This window comes from Diplodia seriata, assembly GCF_021436955.1.
Source record: "Diplodia seriata strain FDS-637 chromosome Unknown scaffold_4, whole genome shotgun sequence".
Lineage (NCBI taxonomy): Eukaryota > Fungi > Ascomycota > Dothideomycetes > Botryosphaeriales > Botryosphaeriaceae > Diplodia > Diplodia seriata.
Window position 1 is genome coordinate 2,186,534 of NW_027117311.1, and position 21,208 is coordinate 2,207,741.

Consider the following 21,208-nt stretch of genomic DNA (forward strand, 5'->3'; position numbering starts at 1 on the left):
TGCTCGCTGGGCCAGCCTGCGCGCAGCGGTGCCGGGCGATGTGCGCCGCAGAGCTGCCCACCACCAGCGGCAGCAGCAGCAGCGCGGGCGGGTGCGCCATGGCCTGATGAGAGAGGCGCGCCGGTGGAGAAGCCCGCGGCGGGAACCCTGCTGCAGCCGGCCCAGACAGGCTACGAGCGACGCGCGACTGATAACGTCAAAAGTTTCAGGGAAGCCGCGGTCGCGACGGGTTGCTGCAATTGCTGGCGGTGTTTGGCCTGGGGTGTCATGCGACCAGATGGCGCCCGTTGTCGCACTCGCGCCGGCCAGGGCGACGCAGCAGCTCAAGCCCAAGCTCAGGCGCCGTGCATAAATATTATGACGATTGGCCCTCGTGAATCACGTTTATTGCTGATTGTCAGAGAAGCCTAGCGCAAATTGCCAAACGTCGCTTCGGCGCTCTCTCCCTAGTACTCGCTGCCCCTGCGCCCAGCCATCAAAACCACCGCGCCCGCTCGCTCGTCCTACTTCATCCGCCTTCGCGCTGCTTCTGCTACACTCCAACTCGCCTCACCTCACGGTCGTCGAGCTTGGCCTGTTGCATTGCTGCTTGCTTTTCAGAGATACCCTTGATACCCTTGTCCTTTTCTATCCACTCCTCTTCCGTCGACGCGCCAGCCCGTCGACTTTTCTACACCCGCAAGCCTAATACCCGCTCACCGCAACCACAACACACCACCCACAATGTCTGACGCGAAGCCTGTCGAGACCCCGGTCGCCGAGCCGGTCGCCGCTGAGGCTCCCATCGAGACTCCCGTCGTCGCTGAGACGGCCCCCGCTGAGGAGGCAAAGACTGAGGAGGCTCCTGCCACCACCGAGGCGCCCGCCGCCGAGGCCGCTGCTGAGGGTGCTGAGCCCACCGCCGCCACCGAGGAGACCACCGCCCTGCCCAAGGAGGAGAAGACCGCCGAGGGCGAGGTCAAGATCACCGCTGAGCCCGTCTACTCTGGCGCTCTCGGCTACAAGGCCCCTGGTCTGATCAAGTATGCTTCCCCGCTCGCCGCGCTCTTGCCTACCGCAGTTTGCTAACACTCGCGCCGCAGGGGTCTTACTTTCTCCAAGAAGTACTTCTGGTTCGGCGAGGAGGAGGCCGTTCCCAAGGAGAGCCTGAACGGCTTCCTCCGCGGCGAGAAGGGCGAGCACGGCCACTCTGCCGTCGCCTGGGCCAGCAAGACCGGCAAGGGTCTTCTTTTCTTCGCCAAGCACGCCGACCAGAAGTCCGCCCCTGAGGGCGTCCTGAAGCTGGTGCGTTCCGATCGCCCGATCGCTGAAGAAATCACATGCTGACAAGATCCTGCAGGCTGAGGCTACTGAGGTCGCCAAGGAGGGCAACAAGGTCTTCTCCTTCAAGCTCCACGGCCACAAGCACTCTTTCGAGGCCACCAACACCACCGAGCGCGACGGCTGGGTTGTCGCCCTCGAGAAGACCGTCGAGGAGGCCAAGGAGGCCACCGAGGCCGTCACCGCCAGCGAGGAGTACAAGGAGACTATCGAGAAGCTTGGTAAGTTTCGTCACATGCGAGGCAGTGTTGTTGGCTCATGCGTCGACGCACGTACGCTGCGCTTCGCTTGCTTCCGCATCGTGCTATGTGGATCCAGCTAACGTCTCGCTTAGGCAAGCCCGCCGCTCCCGCTGCCGCCGCTAAGGCTGAGGAGACCGCCCCCAAGAAGAGCACCGAGGTTAAGCCCGAGGGCGATGAGCGTCGTGGCTCTTCCTCCTCCAGCTCCGGCGAGGACGCTGATGGCAAGAAGAAGAAGAACAAGAAGACCAAGTCCCGCTCTCAGTCCCGCAAGAGGGCCTCCGTTTTCGGTGGTCTTCTTGGCAAGAAGGAGCACGAGAAGAAGGAGGTGAAGAAGGAGGAGGCCAAGGAGGAGGAGGCCAAGAAGGAGGGCGAGGAGGCTGAGGAGCCCAAGGCCGAGGCCGCCACTGAGGCCCCTGCTGGTAAGTCGATGAAACCAATTTGCTTCGAGATGCTTGATACTAACGGCTCTTTAGCTGAGGCTGCCGCTGAGGCTGCTGCTCCCGCTGAGGAGGCCAAGCCCGCTGAGGGTGAGGCCAAGCCTGAGGAGGCCAAGGTCGAGGAGGCCAAGCCCACCCCCAAGGCGAACAAGCGCACCTCCATCTTCGGTGGTTTCTTCGAGAAGGTCCGCAGCCCTACCGTCGAGAAGAAGGAGGCTGAGGCCGCCCCCGTCGTTCCCCCCAAGGACGGCGAGGCTGCTCCCACTGCCAACGAGGAGGCCGTGAAGGCTCTCGAGGGTGAGGAGGCCAAGCCCGCTGAGGAGGCTCCCAAGACCGCTGAGGGCGAGACCCCCGCCGCTGCTACCGCTACCACTCCCGCTAAGGAGAAGGGCGGTTTCTTCAGCAAGTTCGCCAAGGCCAAGTCTCCTGCCACCACTCCCGCCGCCACTGAGGCTCCCAAGGAGGAGGCCAAGCCTGTTGAGGGTGAGGTCGCTCCCGCCGCTGAGGGTGAGACTGCTGGCACCTCGGCCACCGCCGCTGCTCCCGCTGCTCCCGAGCTCAGCAAGGAGAAGCGCCGCACCTCTTTCTTTGGCAACTTCGGTGCCAAGAACACCGCTGAGGGCGAGACCGAGGGCGAGAAGAAGCGTGGTCTCGGCGGTCTGTTCCGCAACCCCAGCAAGGCTGCCAAGGACAAGAAGGAGAAGAAGGAGCCCACTACTCCCGCCAAGGTCGATGAGGAGGCTGAGAACAAGCCTGAGGAGACTGCCGCCACCGAGGAGGCCAAGCAGGAGGGCGAGGAGGAGAAGAAGGACGAGGAGAACAAGCCCGCCATTGGCGACGTCGTTCCCGACGCCGTTGCCGTTGGCCAGTCCTCGACTCCCGCTGTCCAGGCTACTGCGTAGGCGCAAGGTGTGGTGGGATTCTTCCTCCCTCGACGACTGCCACGACGCAATGACGGAAAAGTTGGGCACCACAAGCCGCTGTCACTTGGTTGAAGTACCACAACGCGAGCTACCACCACTCTTCTAACCGACAAATACCAAAACTATCGCAGTACACTCAAAACCCAGTACTCTCTCCCACTCACCGTCGTCTCTCATTTGGGGTATGCTCATTTTTGCATTTGCGGCTGTTGGCGGTCTCTCGTTCCTACCTCGTCTAGATTGATACCACCATTGCGCATTTGTGTTCAGTGCTCTTTTTTCGTTTGGTTCTTTTGTTTTTTGTCTCGTTGCTCTGGGTTTGAGGCAACTGCGTATACCCCCTTGATACCCTGCGTACTAGCCTTATCAGGATATGTACAAGCGGCCACTAGGGCACCGAAACTCTCGTAATATCTAATAGAAAAAAAATCGTCTTTGGTACAAATCAACGTTCCTGGTGCTACTACTCGTGACGGTGCAGAAGAGCTACCAAGCCTGCCCAAAGCTCGGTGGGGGAGTGAGTTGTCAAAGGCTTTGTTCGTATGCACAGACAAAGGCAGACTCGGCGGCGACAGGATTAGCAACGTGAGGCTCTGATCGGTGCAGACACGCGCGGTGGCTTGCCGTATCGTGACGAGTCGTGGGGCAGCCACCACTGGACACATGTGCCGGGAGGATCGCCTCGGGCGACAGAAGGAGGCGGCTCAGCAGATAGTGTCCAACGGCGCAGGGCGTGCCGCCACAGGCGACGGCCTAGAATCCGGCAATCGTATGTACACTAGGGTTGCGCGGCTCGTGGGCAGAAGACCAGCTCATCGCCCACTCTCCACCCGGCGCAGCCTCGCACGCAAAGTCAGCGTTCTGGGTCCACGACGTTGGACCTGTCCAATCCCTGGCTCCGTTGCATCATCCGCATGCACTGCAGCCTTGTTCTGCTTCTAAGCGGCGTTCGTTCCTCTCCACCAGGACCTACCACCATTGACGCGGTTGCATTGAACCTGCCGCCGCCACTCACTGCTGAGGCTCTGATCAGCCTGCAAAAACGCCGCACGCTCGTTGAAGACCTCTTCACGTTTTGGACTACGATCGACGCACGACAATCGTTCGCGCCGCCGCGATCGGACTACTGCTGCTGCAATCGCCGCCGCACCCGCGCTGCGCCCGCCGATGCGCCTGCTGTTAGACCTGCGACTTTGCGACAAAAGAGCTCCCGTGCTCATATCTTGTTTGATGGATTAGAAGAAGACGCGAGAGGATTATAGTCATGGTACGCTACGAACCTTCTTCTTCGACATTCTTTTTGACGCATGTCTTTCGTTTCTGCGACATTGCATGCTTCTCGTTGCGCTTCAGGCCATGCGCGCGGCTTGGACGCCGACCACCACCTTCCAAATCCTCCCCAAGATCCCGTCCCTCTTCATGCCTCTGGCAATACCCTTGCGCATGATGCAATCTCAGACCACGCGCCTTGATTCTGCCCTCGCTTTTTTTCACCCCACTCCCGGCAAAAAGATTCAAAGGTGGCACTTGCACTCGTTTTGGTCCAAGGAAAGCCAGTGGTTATAGCAGTAGACTAACAATTGCGGCTGGATGCACAACAGGGCTGCTGTCTCTCATCCCAGCGCCGCGGCGGGGGTTCCGTTCGTGGCTCCTCGTCGCCTCGACCCCGCGGTAACAACGCGTCCATCCTCCCTTCTTCCAGCGGCCGTGCCGGCGCTGCTGCTGTGCCTCACGCCGCCCACGCGGACGACTCGTCGCGCGCCAACATCAACGCCCCGGCCGCGCTTCTGCCTCAGCCGCACTCGACCCAATCCTTTTTGTCCGCGTCGGCGGTCTCGGATGACAACTCGCCTCGGCCGTCGCACTCGCACAACGACGTTGGGGCGGTAGATCATGCGGCGGCTGGAGGAGGAGGAGGAGGAAGCAGCAGCAGCTGGAGGCTGATGGGGCGGAGGGGTAGCAGAACCGTCCCCGCCGCCGTCGCCGCCGCCGGGTCACAGCCAGCGGCGGCGACCAAGACGGCCAGCCGTCCCAACAAACCGCTCGTTGCGATCGACCGCGGACGCCGGTGCAAGGGCCCCGTGCTAGACGGCGGGCTGTCGGCGTCGCCGTCACTGCAACACTCTGGCAGCTATCGTAAAGGGAGCGGTGCCGCCGCCGCCGCCGCCGCTCTAGGCAGTGGACCGGTCCTCACGCGGACGCGCCTCGAGAAAGAGCGCAACGCCTTCTGGGACACGCGCGTCACGGGCCACGCGGAGATATGGGGCGCGGTGCGGCTGGCGGCGGAGCTGGTGAGGGGAGGAGATGTCGCCAGCGCGCAGGGAGTGTTGGATGCGGCAGGCGCGACGTGTCCGACGGGGGAGATGTGGAGGGGTGTGTTTGATGAGTGGGGGATTGAGTATAGGGTGCCGGAGTGGACAGTCGTGGAACCGGCGGGGGTGGTGGAGGTGGATTCTGATGAGGAGGGTGAGGAAGATGAGGGCGACGGGGCTGAGGAGCAGAGCCTGGCGGAGGAGAAGGGGAAGGGGAAGATGGGGGAGGTTGTCAATGTGAGGGCGAGGCTCAGCGATCGCGGGACGGACGTGGTGGTGCAGGTGGGGATGGAGGAGAGGGTGAGTGCAGGTATTGCGAGGATCGTGGAGGCGGCGAAGGTGAGTGACATGTTCTCCTTTGTGGAGAGGGCGACGCTGACGAGCTGGCAGTTACCTGCCACCACGCGTGTCAGAATCGCCTATCTGGGCAAGATTCTACGCGAGCACGACAGTCTTGCTGCGCAGGGCTACAGCGAGGGGCACGTCGTCAATGCCCTCGTCTTCTAACAAGACATGTTCCTTTCGGCATCGGATACCACTTTATTTTGCATGCGTGATTGCATGGCAGCGGAGTCTAGGGCGAAGCGCGCGAGAAATCTCATGGCAGTAATCTTGTAGTTGTAATCTTGGCTGTATACCCCGGGGGCTGGGAAGGTCTTTTGATAAAGTTGATTTCAACATGGCTGGGGCCCCAGAGCGCGGCTCTATGCGGAGCAGCGCGCTTGTGAACAGCATCGGCGGCAAGGCAGTTGCACCGCATGTGATGTGCTCCGTGAATCGAGCCGTTGGATTCATACGGGGGTTGCACAGGCAGATGACGTCGCGCAGACGTTTTGGTCTTGCACAACAGGCGAGCTGGGCACCTGAGCCACAGGGCGGAGAGGGTTTTGCCGATGCGCGCAGGTAGTTCGATTAGTAGCGGCCACAACACACCACCAGCTCGAAGCTTCCTCCTCCAACCACCCCGCGTCTCGCAATTGCCTGGCGTCCACTCCCTCAATCGCATCGCTCGCATCGAGTTTCATCGACCGCCGCCACCAGCGCCGGCACCAGCCCGACCACCATGCTCGCCCGCACTGTTCTCGCTCGCCTGAGAGCTAAGGTACCAAGCGCCGCTGCACGCGACGTCGCGCAGCTCTCGTGCCAGCTTCGCTCCGCCCTCGCATCCACCACCAACAATGCGACCGCCGCCGCCCCTCTGAGCGTCGCTCAGTTCCAACGCATCCGCGGCTACGCGACCGCGACCGCGACCAAGACTCGTGCCTCGACGGCCGCGAAGAAGGCGCCGGCCAAGAAGGCCGCCGCCACCAAGAAGACCGCTGCATCGGCCAAGAAGACCACTGCCACGAAGAAAAAGCCTGCCCCCAAGCCGAAGAAGAAGGCTGCCGCCAAGCCGAAGCCCAAGAAGAAGGAGCTGACGCCGACTCAGATTGAGAGGCTGGAGAAGCGCAAGGCGCGTGCCGCTGAGCAGAAGCAGAAGGACACCATCAAGCAGTTGAAGGAGACGGCGCTGAAGGAACCTAAGCAGAAGCCCTCGACGGCTTACACGATCCTATTGATGGAGACCGTCGAGAAAGAGGGCGTGTCGAGGGGTATTCCCGAAATCGCGAAGGCGGTGTCGCAGAAGTACAAGAATCTGGCCCCGGCCGAGCTGGAGGTAAGTTTTTTTGATGTCTATGTTTCCACGTGTGACTCGAAGCCTTGAATTGAACCTAGACTGATGCATTCACAGCGCCTCAACCGCCTTGCGAACGAGGCCGACCAGGAGAACAAGAAGGCTTACAAGAAGTGGGTTGAGAGCTACACTCCGCTGGAGATCAGGCTCGCGAACAACGCGCGCCGCCAGCTGAAGTCGAAGCTGGTCAGCTATCCTAAGTCACAGATCCGTGACGACCGTGCCCTCCCGCAGCCGAACAGCGCGTACATTCTCTTCACCAAGGAGCGCCACGCGAGCGGCGACTTTAAGGGAATTCGTACCATCGAGGCTGGCAAGCTGATCGGCAAGGAGTGGGCCGCTCTTAGCGCTACGGACAAGAAGGTTCGTTTTTATTCTTTATCCCTTCCAGCTCTTCTTGAACAAGCATGCTAACCATTTGGCCACTCCAGAAATACGAAGACTTGGCTGAAGCGGCGAGGCAGACCTACCAGCGCGAGTTCAAGCGCGTCTATGGTATCGAGTCCGCATCCGCGAAGGCCGCTGCCCCCGCCTAAGGAGATTTGGCATGGGCATCGTTATCACAGGCACTAGCAGCTTGTCTCCCATTTCAACGACAGTACACAACACTTCGTAGCTTGAAAAGAACTCTACGCTGTCGCCGTCCTCTTTTCTTTCGCAAAAGCCCGTGATATATGACGCCGGCTTTGCCACGATTTTTTCTGAGGACATACAAACTGCTCCTCGTTCGATACATTGTCCAGTCATCTCGATGTGTGCTACCCTTCTCTTTGATTGATTTCTTGCCTCTTGTCTGCCTGTCTCTCTGGGTGTGTCTCTTGTGCGTGCTCTTCCCTTTCTCCCAACATCTGACATGCTTTTTTGATGGATTCCCCACTCCTACGTCTCGATCCGGTCAAGTTTCCTTACCTGGCACTGAAAGTAGGGGAATGAAGGTTTTCTTACCCGGCTGGGTTTGGGACTTTTTTCTTCCTCTGACGTGCTTTCACGCGGCGGAGCGGAGCGGAGCGGGGTGTGCACACTTTTCTTTTCTCTTCTTCTCATTGTTGCCTTCATTTGTGTTGACTTCTTTTTTCTCGGAGATAGAAACAATACGCGAAATAAACATTACTTTTCTGGTTATGAGTTTTTCTTCTTCCTTCCTTTGGGTCGGGAATCGTATGGTGATACGTTGTCTCTGGTTTGGTGAGGTCGGATTGGAATGCATACTGGGTTCGGAAGGATCGGATCGGTCTGGCTTTGATTTCTGTTTACGTCTACCTTTTTTTTGGGGGGGCTTTTGGAGGGGGATGAAGCCTATTGGCGGGGCTTGGGAGGGGGTGTCTCCTTTGCTGAGTAGTATGAGCTGGAAGGGGTTGGGTGCGTTGGGTGCGTTGGGTGGTTGCGGTTCGGGGTAGAGCGGAAAGGAATATGGCGGCGGGATTATCTAATAGAAGAGATGTCTGGTTGATTCGTCGGACGCTGACGGGCTCCTTTGATATCCATATAGAGGTATTCGGGGATGAGTGGTTAGACCGTGTTTCTTTCCTCCTACTCACTTTCTTACTCTATCTCACACACATACCCTCCTCTACTTTACTAATTCTTACTGCAGTTATATCACTTGCTCTCTTTTACACTTATAACGGGTTTGGTTTACCTTACTCATCTCCCTCTACACCTCCCTGGCATACCATTATCTCAGTTTGGGATATCTCAGTCTCAATCGTATCCGTTTTGTCATATCGACCGGCAATCTCTCTTTCGCTGTCTTGTTCTACCCGGCCATAACGGAAGTGATGTTTTCCAAAGCCCGTCTGAGACCAGCGAAGATATGACATGAAACTACTACAAAAACAATAAAAAAAATTAAAATAAAAACAAGCGTCGCTCACAAAATATACCGAAACCCCACCGCCCTCGTCTCACCCGTGCCCGCGCGCGCCGCCACGCCCTCGGCATCCTCAACCTCCCTCTCCTCCATCCTCTTGTTGTCCCTCGCCAGCACGATCCTGATGACGAAGGCGAGGACGGCGACGAAGAGCGCGGTGCCGGCGGTGGCGCCGCCTCCGGGGATGTAGCGCGGGCCGGACGAGGAGGGATACATGTAGGGCCCGTAGATGTTGGCGCTGTTGCCGACCATGTTGGCGAAGGAGATGCAGGCGCTGCGCTTGACGAGCGGGCGCGGGAATGAGTTTGCGACCCAAGTGATGATGATCTGGTAGCCGGCCACGGCGCCCATCTGTTTGCGGTTGACATGGTGGGTCAGAACTCTTGAGGGGTGATTGAGGATGGAATGGGTTGGTTGAGAACTCACCGGCATCAGGAAGATGGCGAAGAAGCGGGCGTTGACGTTCAGCGTGGCGATGCAGATGATGTTGCCGACGCAGGAGATCATGCTGAGGCACATGATGTGGATGCTGCGGTCGCCCGTCCGGCCCGACGTCCACGTCACGAGCAGGCCGACCAGGAAGGTGACGATCCAGACGGGCGCCGTGATGAGCAGCGTCTCGATGTTGCCGTACCCGAGCGTCTCGACGACGGTCGGGAAGAAGTACTGGAACGTCTGCGTCAGTAGCGACGCGTGCTGCAGCAGCGTGAAGACGTAGAGCTTCGGGTCGCGCATCGCCAGCTTGACGCCCTCCAGCACCGACGACGCCGATGCGTCGTCGGCCTCGCCAGTGTCGTCGACGAGCCGCCACTGCGCGTAGCTGCGCTCCTCGTCCGTCAGCCACCGCGTGTTGGCCGGGTAGTCGGGCAGCACCACGGCGGCGACGAGGGCGACGCCGACGGTGATGACGCCTGTGGGTTGTCTGTGTGAGTGCGTGTCCTTTTCGTTGTTGTTGGTGTTGTTGTCCACTGACCTTCGATGATGAACAGCCACCTCCAGCCGGCAATGCCGTGGGCCATGTGGAGGTTGCCGAGGCAGCCCGCGCCCAGGAGTCCGCCGAACGCGTTTGCCAGCGCACTGCCGGCGTAGAACCTAGAGATGCGGTGCGCGAGCTCGGCACGAGTATACCATGAACTCATCAGAAACACCGCTCCAGCGAAGAAGGGGGCTTCGGCAAAGCCAAGCATGAAGCGCGCGGCAACCAGGCCGCCGAAGCTGTGCGTCGCGGCCTGTGCGGCGGAGATGGCGCCCCAGATGGCCATGCAGATGCCCAGGTACATGGAGGGGCGGATCCGGGTGAGGAGGAGGTTGGATGGGATTTGCATGAGTAGATAGCCCTAGGACGGGCTGTAAGTGATTGGTATCTTGGTGTGTACACGGCAGTACTGACCACGAAGAGAATGCTGGTGGCGAGGTTGTAATCCGTGCCCGTCATGTTCAGATCTTCCTCGATTGTACCAAGGCGGGCTTGTGCAAGGTTGCTGGCCAAAGGTCAGCGTGGTTGTGGTTGAAGTGCGACGGGGCTGCGGACCTCCGGTCCAAAAAGTTGAGCAGGTACATCAGGATCAGCAGCGGCAACAGGTGCCAATCGACCTTGCGCATGAGTTTCTTCTTCATGTAGTGATGCCACTCCTCGTCCTTGGCCTCGAATGCTCTGTATAGCGCAGCCTGTTCGGCGTCGACGCCTTTCTGCGGCATTGGAGGCCCTGCATTGTCCTTGTCTGGATCGGGATATTCGATGAAGTCTGCCGTCGGCTTGGTGTCCTCTTCGTGGTGCGGCGCCATTCTTGCTTCTCAAAGGTCCCAGGCAGCGAGATGGAAGAGAGGGGGAGGGTAGGGAAATGCGCGTGGTCAGAAGCCGGCAGCCGCTTGATTTTATGTCGGGAGCTCAATGGCCGAGCGGAAACTAATCCGCCAAGAGGAGCACAGTGGCCGTACGAGATACGCGCAGTCATGATAAACGGGTAAGCCGTTCGGCTCTGGGGCGGCATGGATGCGGGTGGGTGAGGGAACTGGAGCTGTGGGGCTTGCCAGTGGTCAATGTGACGTTAGTGGGTGTGAGTGGAAGCTTGGTTGTGGGGCAAGCCACCAGTGACGCGGGGAAGGGAGCGGAGATGTCGATCTCCCCGGCTTTTGACCTCGTCGCGTCTTTGCGCCGAAGTCGCGAGCCGCGGCCTTCTCTCCGCGTAAGAGTCGGCGATTGTTCTTGTTGCCGATGCTTGTCCATGGATCAGTGTGACGCACCGCTGATCCCCGGCTGCTGGTTGCGATGCATCTTTCGGGAAGTGTCGAGAGAATGACTCATTGTGGCTTGTACTTTAAGTAGACATCAGTCCTCAACACTAAGCGCAGGTCTAAATGATGTACATTTGATTAGAAGTAAGACACCTTAATGAATAGAGACTAAATCCAGATCGATACTTCAGCATATTCAAGTGTTGAGGTAGGTTGGTCCGATGACATCACGTACCAAGCAACCTGAAGCAAAGAACAACGAGGTCACAAGTACAACAAGTCGAAACATGGGCAGAAGTGACCGTTGTTGCATTTTCCACCGTAACGCCGCTTCGGCCTTGATCCGAAAGACTCGACGTCGCATATAGGCCATTCTCATGCCTCCGACGATGATGGCGATGAAGATCACGGCTATTATGACAAAGATAGGAACTGAGTGGAATATGGTTATTACGACGAGAATGATCACTACTGCTTCTATTACTGCTACTACCACGACCAGGATGATGACTTCTCCTATGAGGACGAAGACACCTACTATGAGCAGGACCCTCGGATAGCGCGATGGAAGTGACCAGGAAGACACGTGGTTGCTGAATAAAAACGGCAAGCCCAGGGCGCGTTCCAACCCGGATATGAAGAAGCTGTTTCCAGAACGCAAGAAGAAGAGTAGGCGCACGGGAGCTTAGAAGACTGTGGTAACTACGAAGACGAAGGCTGCTAGGGAGCGATTTGTGATGGTGAGGCAGATTCGGAGATAGATTTGGAAGGTGCAGCAGATCGAATGCCTCCGCGTGTGGTTTTGTAGTTATGTGTTGCGTTTTAAACCGTAGGATTCGGCGGAGGAGTTGTTGTTCGGTTCAACTGGTAGTGTTAAGATTATTTTACCTGCGATTTGACTTGCTTTTTCGATTCACCGTTTTGCCCGTAAACTTGATAAGCTTTACGACGCGACATTCTCACTTCTGCATAGCGCCGCCACAGTTGCATGGCGTATGTAGAGAACGAAGACTTACAACGTATTTACCCAAGCCCAATCCACTCATCCGGCTCGAAAGCGTGCCACCGGCATTTGTCTCCTACATATCCCCTCACTACTGCAGTTCCACCTCTGTCAAAACATGACACTTTTGACCGTTGAAGCCCTCACGAGCGGCAGTCACCCCCAAAGTCGCCCGCCATCTGACTTCTAACCACCCAAAAACATCGGCCCGATCCAAGGGTCCATCTACAAATTAAAACCACTTATCACTGCAAGCGCCCCCCGCGACTTCCTCCCTCACATGCGCAGCCATTCGCCCGCTGCAACACTTCCAGCAGCAAACCCAACCCCACCACCAACCAAAACCAAGACCCGCAATCCATCTCACACTCTCCACCTCATAGCCAAAAATCCATCACTCACCATGCCTCCCCCCGAACGTCACGGCCGATGCCAAGCCCAGCCACCGAACCAAACAAATCCACGGCCCTCTCACCAATACCAAACAACTCCATATCCCTCTCACCACAACCAAGGTCACCAAGACCTCCAAGGCCAAAGCCAACACCAACATCATCAAAATCAACATCAACATCAACAACCACCACAGCAACAGCAGCAGCAGCGGCATCATCAGCAACAACCCGGCACAATCCAAATGACGCATCAGACAATTCCCGAGACGGACCCAGCGGCAACAGCAGACCTGTGGGCGCGCGTGCGACAAAAACTCATGAAGGATGCGTGTCAGGAATGGGCAGAGGAGAGGCGGCGGGCGCTTGCGGAGAAGGAGAGGGAGGAGGATGAGGAGGATGAAAATGAAGATGTGGACATGGAAGCGGTATGACGGGATGGGATGGGATGGGGCTGGATCGGGATGGTACGGAGGGGAGAGTGAGGGCGAGCAGTGAGAGAGCGGGAAGTGACAAGGTGGGAGGGGGAAAAAAAGAAGCGGAACATATTCCTTGGATCCCATCTCATCATCAGGAACAGGCACTACATAATTAACACAGACTTTCAAGAATTCATATTCTAGAAAAGGAAAGGTAAAAGAGCAGCCGGTAAAAGATCCCCGAAAAAGGCCGAAAAGGCCGAAAAACTAGGAAAACGTACACACACACATGTATATATATATACACATCCACAAATCAGACCCTCCTAACCCACCTCCTCCAATCCCTCCTCCGGGCCCCACCGCCACTAACCCCCTCCATCTCCATCCCCTCGGCCGACCCGACGACGCTCGACCCCGCCTCCACCGCCATCTTCTCCGCCCGCGCCGCCTCCATCCCCTTCCCCAACTCCTCCAGCGTCTTGCTCGGCAACCGCAACCCGTTGCGCTCGTCCCGCCTCTTCTGCACCTCGGGGATCCACGCCCACGAAAAGAGCGTGCCCGTCAGCATGACGCAGCCGAAGACGACGAAGACGTATCCCAGGTTCTCCTCGGTGACGTCGTCGGCCTTGACGCTCTCGAACTCGGCCTGGCGCAGGATCCACTGCACGAGCACGGAGCCGAGCTTGCCGCACGCGGCGCTGACGCCGTGGCAGACGCAGCGGTAGCGCGTGGGGAAGATCTCGGCCGGGAGGATGAAGGTGAGCGTGTTGGCGCCGAGGTTGAAGACGAAGTAGATGAGGCCGACGAGCACGATGGAGATGGCGTGCAGGCCTGTATCGTTGGTCGCGAAGATGACGCCGCCCGTGACGAGGAAGAGGGTACCGAGGACGACGAAGGACAAGGTCATGGCGTGCCGCCGCGGCAGATGGTCGCCCGCGAGGATGAAGACGGCCGAGCCGAGGATCGAGCCGATGCTGACGGTGATGATGTTGCGCTTCGCCCCCTCGACGAGCGTCGCGTAGATGTTGTTGCCGTCGTTGTGCGCGTACAGCTGGCTGGGCGCCAGGACGTTCCAGGTCGGCACCCAGCCGCCCAGTGCGGCAACGCGAGCGTCGCGCTCGGAGCCTTTGAGCCAGAGTTTGGCGAGGGTGCGTGGGTTCCCCATTCCGAGACCGTAGAAGGCGAAGTCGACTAGCCACCACGTGGTCGAAGTGCCGACGAGGTACCAGATGTTGCCTTGGGTGATGAAGTAGTCGTACAGATCGTGGCGGGAGAACTGGACGGGGAGCGGTGGCTCACCCATGTCCATCATGAAATTGCTGCCTCTTGTGTGTCTGAGGGGTGCGTGGGAGTCGGATTCCGGGATGCCGCCGCCGTATACCTGGTCAGTGTTCTTGAATGCGCTGTCGCCGTCGTTGCGAACCTCTAGTTCGTAGAGGCCAGGATCCTTGATCATGAAGCGGAAGACAATGGCGAGAAGAGCTGGTATGGCGCCGACGCCGGTGACCCATCTCCATATTCTGTCGACCTGTTGGCGGCAGTCGGCAATGCTTGGGTCTGAGCATTTGTCGAGCTGATGGTTGCTGTTGTAGCCCACGACAACCCCCAGGCCAACGAGGTTCGCGATGAGCTGGCCGAGGGGCTGCATCAGGAACACAGAGCCCATCATACGGGTGCGTGCGTGAGTAGGGGACCATCTGGATCTGGTATTAACGTGGGGCTGGACGAAACAGGCAGGTGGAGATGATGAAGACATACTCAGTAGTAATCACGGCACTAAGCGGATACTCAGCGCCAATGCCTATTCCCATCATGAAACGCCATACCAGGAGCCATGCGAGGATGTTCATGGACCCCTCTCCCTGCGAGGACGACGCGACGCCTAAAGTGGAGAAGATGACAATGACCAACTCGACGCCGTACAGCCGGGTTCTCCCGAATTTGTCGGCAAGGACGCCGAAAACAACCTGGCCAACAATGGAGCCGACGAGCGTGGTCATGTTGATGAGGAACTCCTTCTGGGTGTTGTCCTCGCCGGGCCAGTAGACGAAGTACAGGGCGTTAATGATGACATTGAAGGTGAACAGATTGTAAGAGTCGGTAAAGAAGCCCGAGGCGGCAACTGCCCACACGAGCCAGTTGAAGGAATTGCCGTCTATGGTGCGCCTAATGATATGCAGCTGCTGGGTTCTGGTCTAGCGGGCGATCAGCAGCGGCTCTGCGGGAGGGGGGAGCTGGCGTTAGCGAGGGGCGTACAAAGGCAGAGGCATCGGGAATGTGGTGGATCGAATTCATGGTGGCAGGCTGCGGGGGGCTGTGGTCTTGGGTCGCTCATATGCTCGGCAGCGCGAGTATGAGCATGATCCAGCCGTCGCCCCGGAGCTGGTGGTGACGGAGCAGTATCACGGAGGAGTGCTGGGGGTGGAGTCCGGCGCGCAAAAGGCAGCGCTGCAGCTCGCACCGCAGGACGAGACAGTTGCGGCAGTTGCAGGCTTCGTATTGGCTGTGCCGCGCCGGCCCCGTAAATGCAGACTGTAAGCGGGAGGAGCGCCGTCCCCGCCGCCACACGCAGCTCCACCCTCAGCGCCTGTGCCGGCTTCCATCCTGACGGCCTCGGCGGCCCGCTCCTCACGCGACGCGACGCGATGCGACCCTGAGCTGCTTTATTTTCCCCAAGACCTCGCTTCGTTCCATGGCCCTCGTAGCCGCCCGCCCTTCCTCCAAGCCGCTGCCATCGCGCCCCTCTGCCATGGCCGCTCCCACCGTCCTGGACTCGGCCATTGCGAAGTCGTCGCAACTCTCCAAGATCATCTGGGCCTCGTCCTCGACCACCCACGTCGCCGTCAAGCAGCTTGTCAGCCATTCCGCCCGCCTGAGCAGGGCCCTCGTCTGCCTCCGCACCCTGCCCGCCGCCCACCATGTCAACTCAGCCGCCGTCGAGGCGTGCGATCGCAAGCTGGACGAATGCGCCGGCTTCATCGACGAATGCATCTCGTTCCGCCGCGACTCGGTGCTGACCCAGGACGACGTGGACCGCAACGCTTTCCCGGCCGGACGCGCCCTCCTGCTCGGCGGCGAGCTCCTGGTGCGCGTCGAGCAGCTCGAAGCGCTGCTCCGGGATCATGGGTGGGTGTTTGTCCATCGGAGCTGATGAATGCACGCGCTAAACCCAAGCAAGAATCGACAGTCGCACTGACACCGGACCCTCCGCCAGCCCCGCCCTCCACGGCCCAGCACTCCCAGAACCCGCTTCCGCGCCGCGCCAAACAGTGGCGCCCGAGCTCCGCAGCTCCTGCACCGCGACCGTTGTAAGCTTACCTCTGGGAAGAGATGCCGGAAATGAAGCCGCGCCCGCCTTTTCCATGACAGACGACTACCCGCGCGGCGTCGACGTCCGAGGCCGCTACCAACTCAAGCGAAAATCCGAGGTGTCGCGCAATCGAGCCCCAGCCCACTATTCGCCTGAAATCGGCGGCCAGGCTACCCCGTCCATCCAGCCCTCGTCGCTCGGTTCAACATGCAGTCCCTCGATATTCAGCGCATCCCCCAGCCTGCAGCAGAGTTCCATGACCAGCTTCACCTCTTCGAGAAGAGCCCCACGAGAACCCTCGCCCATCCACAAGAAACTTCCTTCTCTGTCTCTCGGCCCCGCTTCTCTGCCCGCCCATGTGGCAGCATTGTGAGTTCGCCGAGCAATGACCAGCTGTGCCCCATGTCTGACTGTGAAACAGACGTTTATACACCAAAGAAAACTCAAGTTTGCCGAGAGACATACAATTGCTCAGCTGGCGCAAAAGCACCCATCCGGACGGCAGCGTAATAACGTGGGCCATTCAGGGCTCAGACCAGGAGTTTGTGCATTACCGTAAGTGCAACCCTGCACGGACCACAAAAACCCAAGCTTTGACCATTCACACAGTGCCCCACAACGCATTTCCCCTCACTCTTCACAAGGATCACGGCGAAGGTTCAGTCGTCCAGTTCAGCACCCTCCACAAGGTTGCCCTGAGATCCGAGAACTCGGAGCGCTTCTTCTCCTCCACCCGCGTCGTCTACGAATTCGTCCAAAACGAGCCTTTTATGTGTTTTCAAGAGGACATTCGCCATAAGCATCTCGTCGACGTCTTCAACTTCCATCTGATCCTGAGCAACCGGAGCGGCTCGAGTACCTACGGCGAAGCCATCCATGGCCACGTTAAATTCTGGCGGGACCGTGATCCTCCCTTCCACCACTCAATATCCTTTTTCGGCAACCATGCAGGGAGGGACCTGGAGTTCCCAGTTCTCCGTTTCAACGCCCAGACCGTGCCAAGGAGACTGGAGAAGAGGGTCAAGCTCTCCTTTGCTTTTCCTCCGAAGGGAGGTCAGAGCAAAGGCTCGTTCAGGGGCTTCTTCAGACGCTCTCAGACCAGTGAAGCATCGACCCCTGTACTAGACCACCTCCCCAATGTCTTACAGCCAACACCCCAGCAGGCAGCGCTCATGATTGACATGAAGTATCTCGACCTACGCTTCGATACCGTTGAAGGTGAGCGTTCTCCCCTTGGTCATTGTTTCTCTTTTTGTTCTCATCGCTTACGATACCATTCGCAGATTTTGATCGCTTCATCAAGTCTTTCCAGGAGATTCGCGCAGCTGACGATGCTCGTTCGACCTTCTCCTTGGCAGATATCTCAACTGAGCTGGAAAACGCCTCCGTGGCCGGTGGACTCCCTGCTGATCGCGAAAAAGCAGAGCTAGAAGCGCTGCTGCTCACTTCTCCAACCATCCCGGCGAGGGGGGAGCATGAGGCAATCTCGCCAGCGATCTCGCCCATGATACAACCACGGCTGGATACACTGGCAAGTCGCCTGCACATATGAAGGGGTGCATCCGATACAACCATTCCGATTTCCAGCAACGGATCATCTCTAGCATCTCGAACGTGCGAGGGTCTGGATAGTCGGATACTTCACATGTACGCACGTGAACGAGGCACCTTTCCGCATTCGTCGCTCACTTATTTCCGCTTTCGTACTCTCCCTGTCGAGAATTAGTCGAGACCGTTGCCTCGACACCTCTTACTCCTTCCTGACCAATACCTGCTGTCCCTTTCGGGAGTGTCGCAGTATACTACCGGTTATGGCGACGCAGTTTCGAGATACCCGATTAGTGTTCCCTTTGAATGGCTTGTTGCTGCGAAGCTTACATGACAACGCGAGCCCCGACTGCTTGATTGGCCTACTCCAGACCTGGACTAACCACTTCAGGATATTATGCTCTCAGCATTCCAGCACATGTCAGTGCACATGCCAGCTGAACATTTCTCAGCCCCGCGGATGGTCGTAACTGCTGACCGGAATTCAGCTGCACATGGATATCTGTCTCTGTTTTCAGTTTTCAGTTTTCAGCTCCCGTTCAAGCGGTGTGTGAAGTCATGCGAAGAGCCCTATATAGTGCATACGAATGGTCTTGATAAGTTTGAACATACTCCCATATCCAATTTCGCATTTTCTATTCTATCGCAAGTTTTGTCAAGATTCTCCAAACATGTCGGACCAGAACACCAAGGATCCCAGGAAGCGCCTCATCCTCTGCTGCGATGGAAGTTGGCAGGTGTCAGATAGGCACAGGGACAACGCATCAGCACTTTCAAACATCGGGAAACTCAGTCGCATGATCCACCCCGAGTCAGAGGGAAAGCACCCAATCCCACAAGTTGTCTACTACCAGTCTGGCGTCGGCACTACAACTCACGGCCCACTCGACATCGCCTTATCAGGCGGCCTCGGGTTCGGCCTTGAAGACAATGTCCTGTCGGCGTATCACTACCTCTCAACCAACTATCACCCCGCGGATCATCTGCATGCTGCAGACGAGATCTTTGTGTTTGGATTCTCGCGGGGCGCTTTTACAGCGCGTGCTTTGGCAGGGCTTGTGACTGAGCTTGGGTTGATCAGACCCGCCTATCTAGAAGAATTCCGGCGTGCCTATCGACTCTACCGGGAAATCGGAAACATGGCGGGCAGGAAAAACCTTGGAAATATCAAATTCATCGATAAGGTGAAGGCACTGGGGGGCTTGTTGAAGCAGGAAGACCACCAGTTCATCTCCGATCTTCATCGCGACGCCAACGAGGAAGGGAGAAGACGCGGTAAGATGTACCCGAGGGTGAGAATCAAGGTGGTCGGAGTATGGGATACAGTGAGTTCTGCATCACTGTTCTACATGAGCTGGGTCAGGAGATGCTGATTTCGAACCCAGGTGGGCGCACTGGGTATCCCGGATAGCCTGGTGTCAAAAGCGTTACCCATGATCAACGGCTATTTCAAGTTTCACGATGCTGCGCTGAACTCCAGTAAGTTTCTTGTTTTGTTCTTGGTTCAAGCAAGCTTGCTCTCCCACAATTCGGATCGAGCTAATGAGCGACAGGAATTGATAACGCCTTCCAAGCCCTTGCTCTCGATGAGCACCGCGGCGCATTCACTCCGACGCTGTGGTACCTCGATGAAAAGTTCATGGAAGGCAAGAAAGCTCCCAATCTCAAACAGTGTTGGTTCCCCGGTTTCCACGAATCCATCGGCGGCGGCGACACGCAGTACAACCACCTGCTCACCAAGATCCTCCCGGACTCGGAGATGCACGACATCACGCTCGCCTGGATGTGCGACCAGGTCGATGGCCTGCTCCACTTTGACAAGGAAGCGTGCCGCAAGATCCTACTTAAGGAAGACACGGACCGCGTCAACTGGGCCACGGCGTATGAGGTCGACATGATGAACGTCTTGCAGTTCTTCAACCTGGGCATCATGGGCGGCAGCCGCACGCGCACGCCCGGCATGTACCACGTCAACAACCGGCAGTGGGCGTCGCGCACCAACGAAACGCTGCACCCCAGCGTGCAGTACCGCGTCGAGGCCACCAAGCGCGGCTGGCTGCCGTACGACCCGCCCGCGCTCGGCGGCCGCTGGGGGCTGAACCTGCAGCTCCTCCCCCAGCTCGGCGTGCCGAGGTGGCACTGGAACGAGAGCCCCGACGGCAACGGCGCCGTCTGGGTGCGCCCCGCCGTGCCCGCGCTGTGGCCGTTCCACTCCCGGGAGGAGCCGCGCCGCGAGCTCAGCGAGTGGGTCATCCGCGAGGTCCACGGCCGCCACAACTTCGAGGCTTCCCTGCTGCCCCCGAAGCTCAAGCAGCGGCTGCTGCGCCGAAACAAGAAGCTCATCGCCGAGGCCGCGGTGTACGGTCCCACCGCCGCCCCGACCACCACCACCACCGTCGACGGCGACAAGAGCATGGTCAACGAGCAGCAGCAGCAGCAACAGCCGGAAAATGACGGGCGGCTGCAGTTCTGGACGCGGACGACGTGGCAGGGCCCGAAGGGCGAGCACCATCATCCACACGAAGGCGATCAGATCTGGGACAAGGTCGGCGGCAAGCTGGGCCCGAAGTGGATGGTCGAGTCGCTGATGGCGGCGAAGGGCGTGGGCGAGAAGGGGAGGGAGGCCTTGGGCGAGGTGGTGGTGCATGCGGGCGTCAAGGAGGCGATGAGGCACGGGCATGTGAGGGAGGAGGAGGTTTGGGGGGTGGCGGACCATCATCATCTTCGTGCGGCCCATATTCACGGGGTTGCGGAGGAGGGGGCGGAGAGGGATCAGAGAGATCAGAGGGAGAATGCGCATGGGAAGGGTACTGGGAAGAAGAATAAGGGCGGGAAGATGAATAACGGGTCGAATGGGGTTCATAAGCTGCCGGCTGATCAGGGGATGGATGAGGCATTTGATCCGATGATGAATGGTGGGGAGGTGCAGAGGGCTTGATGGGTGTGGATGGATGGGCTGGGTGAGGTGGATGAGGAAGAAAGAGGGTAGGCAGTGGGTTTGTTGTAACTGACTTAGTGTAGCTTTGATCCAGGACACGAAAAAGCGGGTAGTTGATGGAATTCGCGTTGATGGCAACGGTGCAGTTCGTGGTCTTTTGGTTTGTACAGTTGTGCTGCTGTCTGTGTGACTACGAGAATGCCGACTTGAAAATGTGTTGTAAACCCGTTGATGTGCGGGTCCGATGGCGTGGTGAGGTGAGGAGGTCGTATCGGTGGGCGGAAGAAGCAGTAAAACCCCCCTGGTCTGTCGCGCCTGCCAACATGCACAGGCAAGGTTGCAATGCAGGTCTTGACGCTCGAGAACTGTTCCGATGTCATCCTGCTCCTCTCCTCTTAGGCTTATCATGTGTGCTAGGCAAATCTTGCAGCCTGATGCGGCAGCTTTCTCTAAGTCTTTGAGAGTCTTGTGATGGGCCCCCCAGTGCTCGGCGTTTTGAAATTCTGGGCTCTGGAACATCGAGACACAAATCGCGCAAAGCATCTTGATAAAGAATTCGAGTGGGGTCTCGGACTGCCTTG

At 58.3% G+C, this 21,208-nt stretch overlaps 6 protein-coding genes across 6 annotated transcripts; 4 read left to right on the forward strand and 2 right to left on the reverse strand.

Annotated features, from left to right (window-relative positions):
* Positions 1–723: 723 nt before the first annotated feature.
* On the forward strand, positions 724–2,901 carry SLS55_004527 (uncharacterized protein; the record flags this gene model as incomplete). The annotated part of the gene is made up of 5 exons (XM_066775983.1): positions 724–1,022; positions 1,083–1,284; positions 1,340–1,541; positions 1,655–1,981; positions 2,036–2,901. 5 exons carry the CDS (start codon positions 724–726, stop codon positions 2,899–2,901), a joined length of 1,896 nt encoding a protein of 631 aa, XP_066633864.1.
* A 3,396-nt stretch (positions 2,902–6,297) lies between these two features.
* On the forward strand, positions 6,298–7,445 carry SLS55_004528 (uncharacterized protein; the record flags this gene model as incomplete). The annotated part of the gene is made up of 3 exons (XM_066775984.1): positions 6,298–6,891; positions 6,967–7,272; positions 7,341–7,445. The coding sequence occupies 3 exons, from the start codon at positions 6,298–6,300 to the stop codon at positions 7,443–7,445; spliced, it is 1,005 nt and encodes a 334-aa protein (XP_066633865.1).
* Positions 7,446–8,779: 1,334 nt separating this feature from the next.
* SLS55_004529 (uncharacterized protein) lies at positions 8,780–10,564 on the reverse strand (the record flags this gene model as incomplete). The annotated part of the gene is made up of 4 exons (XM_066775985.1): positions 8,780–9,690; positions 9,753–10,116; positions 10,170–10,260; positions 10,311–10,564. The coding sequence occupies 4 exons, from the start codon at positions 10,562–10,564 to the stop codon at positions 8,780–8,782; spliced, it is 1,620 nt and encodes a 539-aa protein (XP_066633866.1).
* A 2,580-nt stretch (positions 10,565–13,144) lies between these two features.
* SLS55_004530 (uncharacterized protein) lies at positions 13,145–15,126 on the reverse strand (the record flags this gene model as incomplete). Its single annotated transcript, XM_066775986.1, has 3 exons — positions 13,145–14,473; positions 14,658–15,026; positions 15,088–15,126. The coding sequence occupies 3 exons, from the start codon at positions 15,124–15,126 to the stop codon at positions 13,145–13,147; spliced, it is 1,737 nt and encodes a 578-aa protein (XP_066633867.1).
* Positions 15,127–15,580: 454 nt separating this feature from the next.
* On the forward strand, positions 15,581–17,693 carry SLS55_004531 (uncharacterized protein; the record flags this gene model as incomplete). The annotated part of the gene is made up of 4 exons (XM_066775987.1): positions 15,581–15,957; positions 16,160–16,341; positions 16,751–17,359; positions 17,425–17,693. The coding sequence occupies 4 exons, from the start codon at positions 15,581–15,583 to the stop codon at positions 17,691–17,693; spliced, it is 1,437 nt and encodes a 478-aa protein (XP_066633868.1).
* Positions 17,694–18,360: 667 nt separating this feature from the next.
* Positions 18,361–20,627, forward strand: SLS55_004532 (uncharacterized protein; the record flags this gene model as incomplete). The annotated part of the gene is made up of 3 exons (XM_066775988.1): positions 18,361–19,014; positions 19,075–19,168; positions 19,243–20,627. 3 exons carry the CDS (start codon positions 18,361–18,363, stop codon positions 20,625–20,627), a joined length of 2,133 nt encoding a protein of 710 aa, XP_066633869.1.
* Positions 20,628–21,208: the final 581 nt, after the last annotated feature.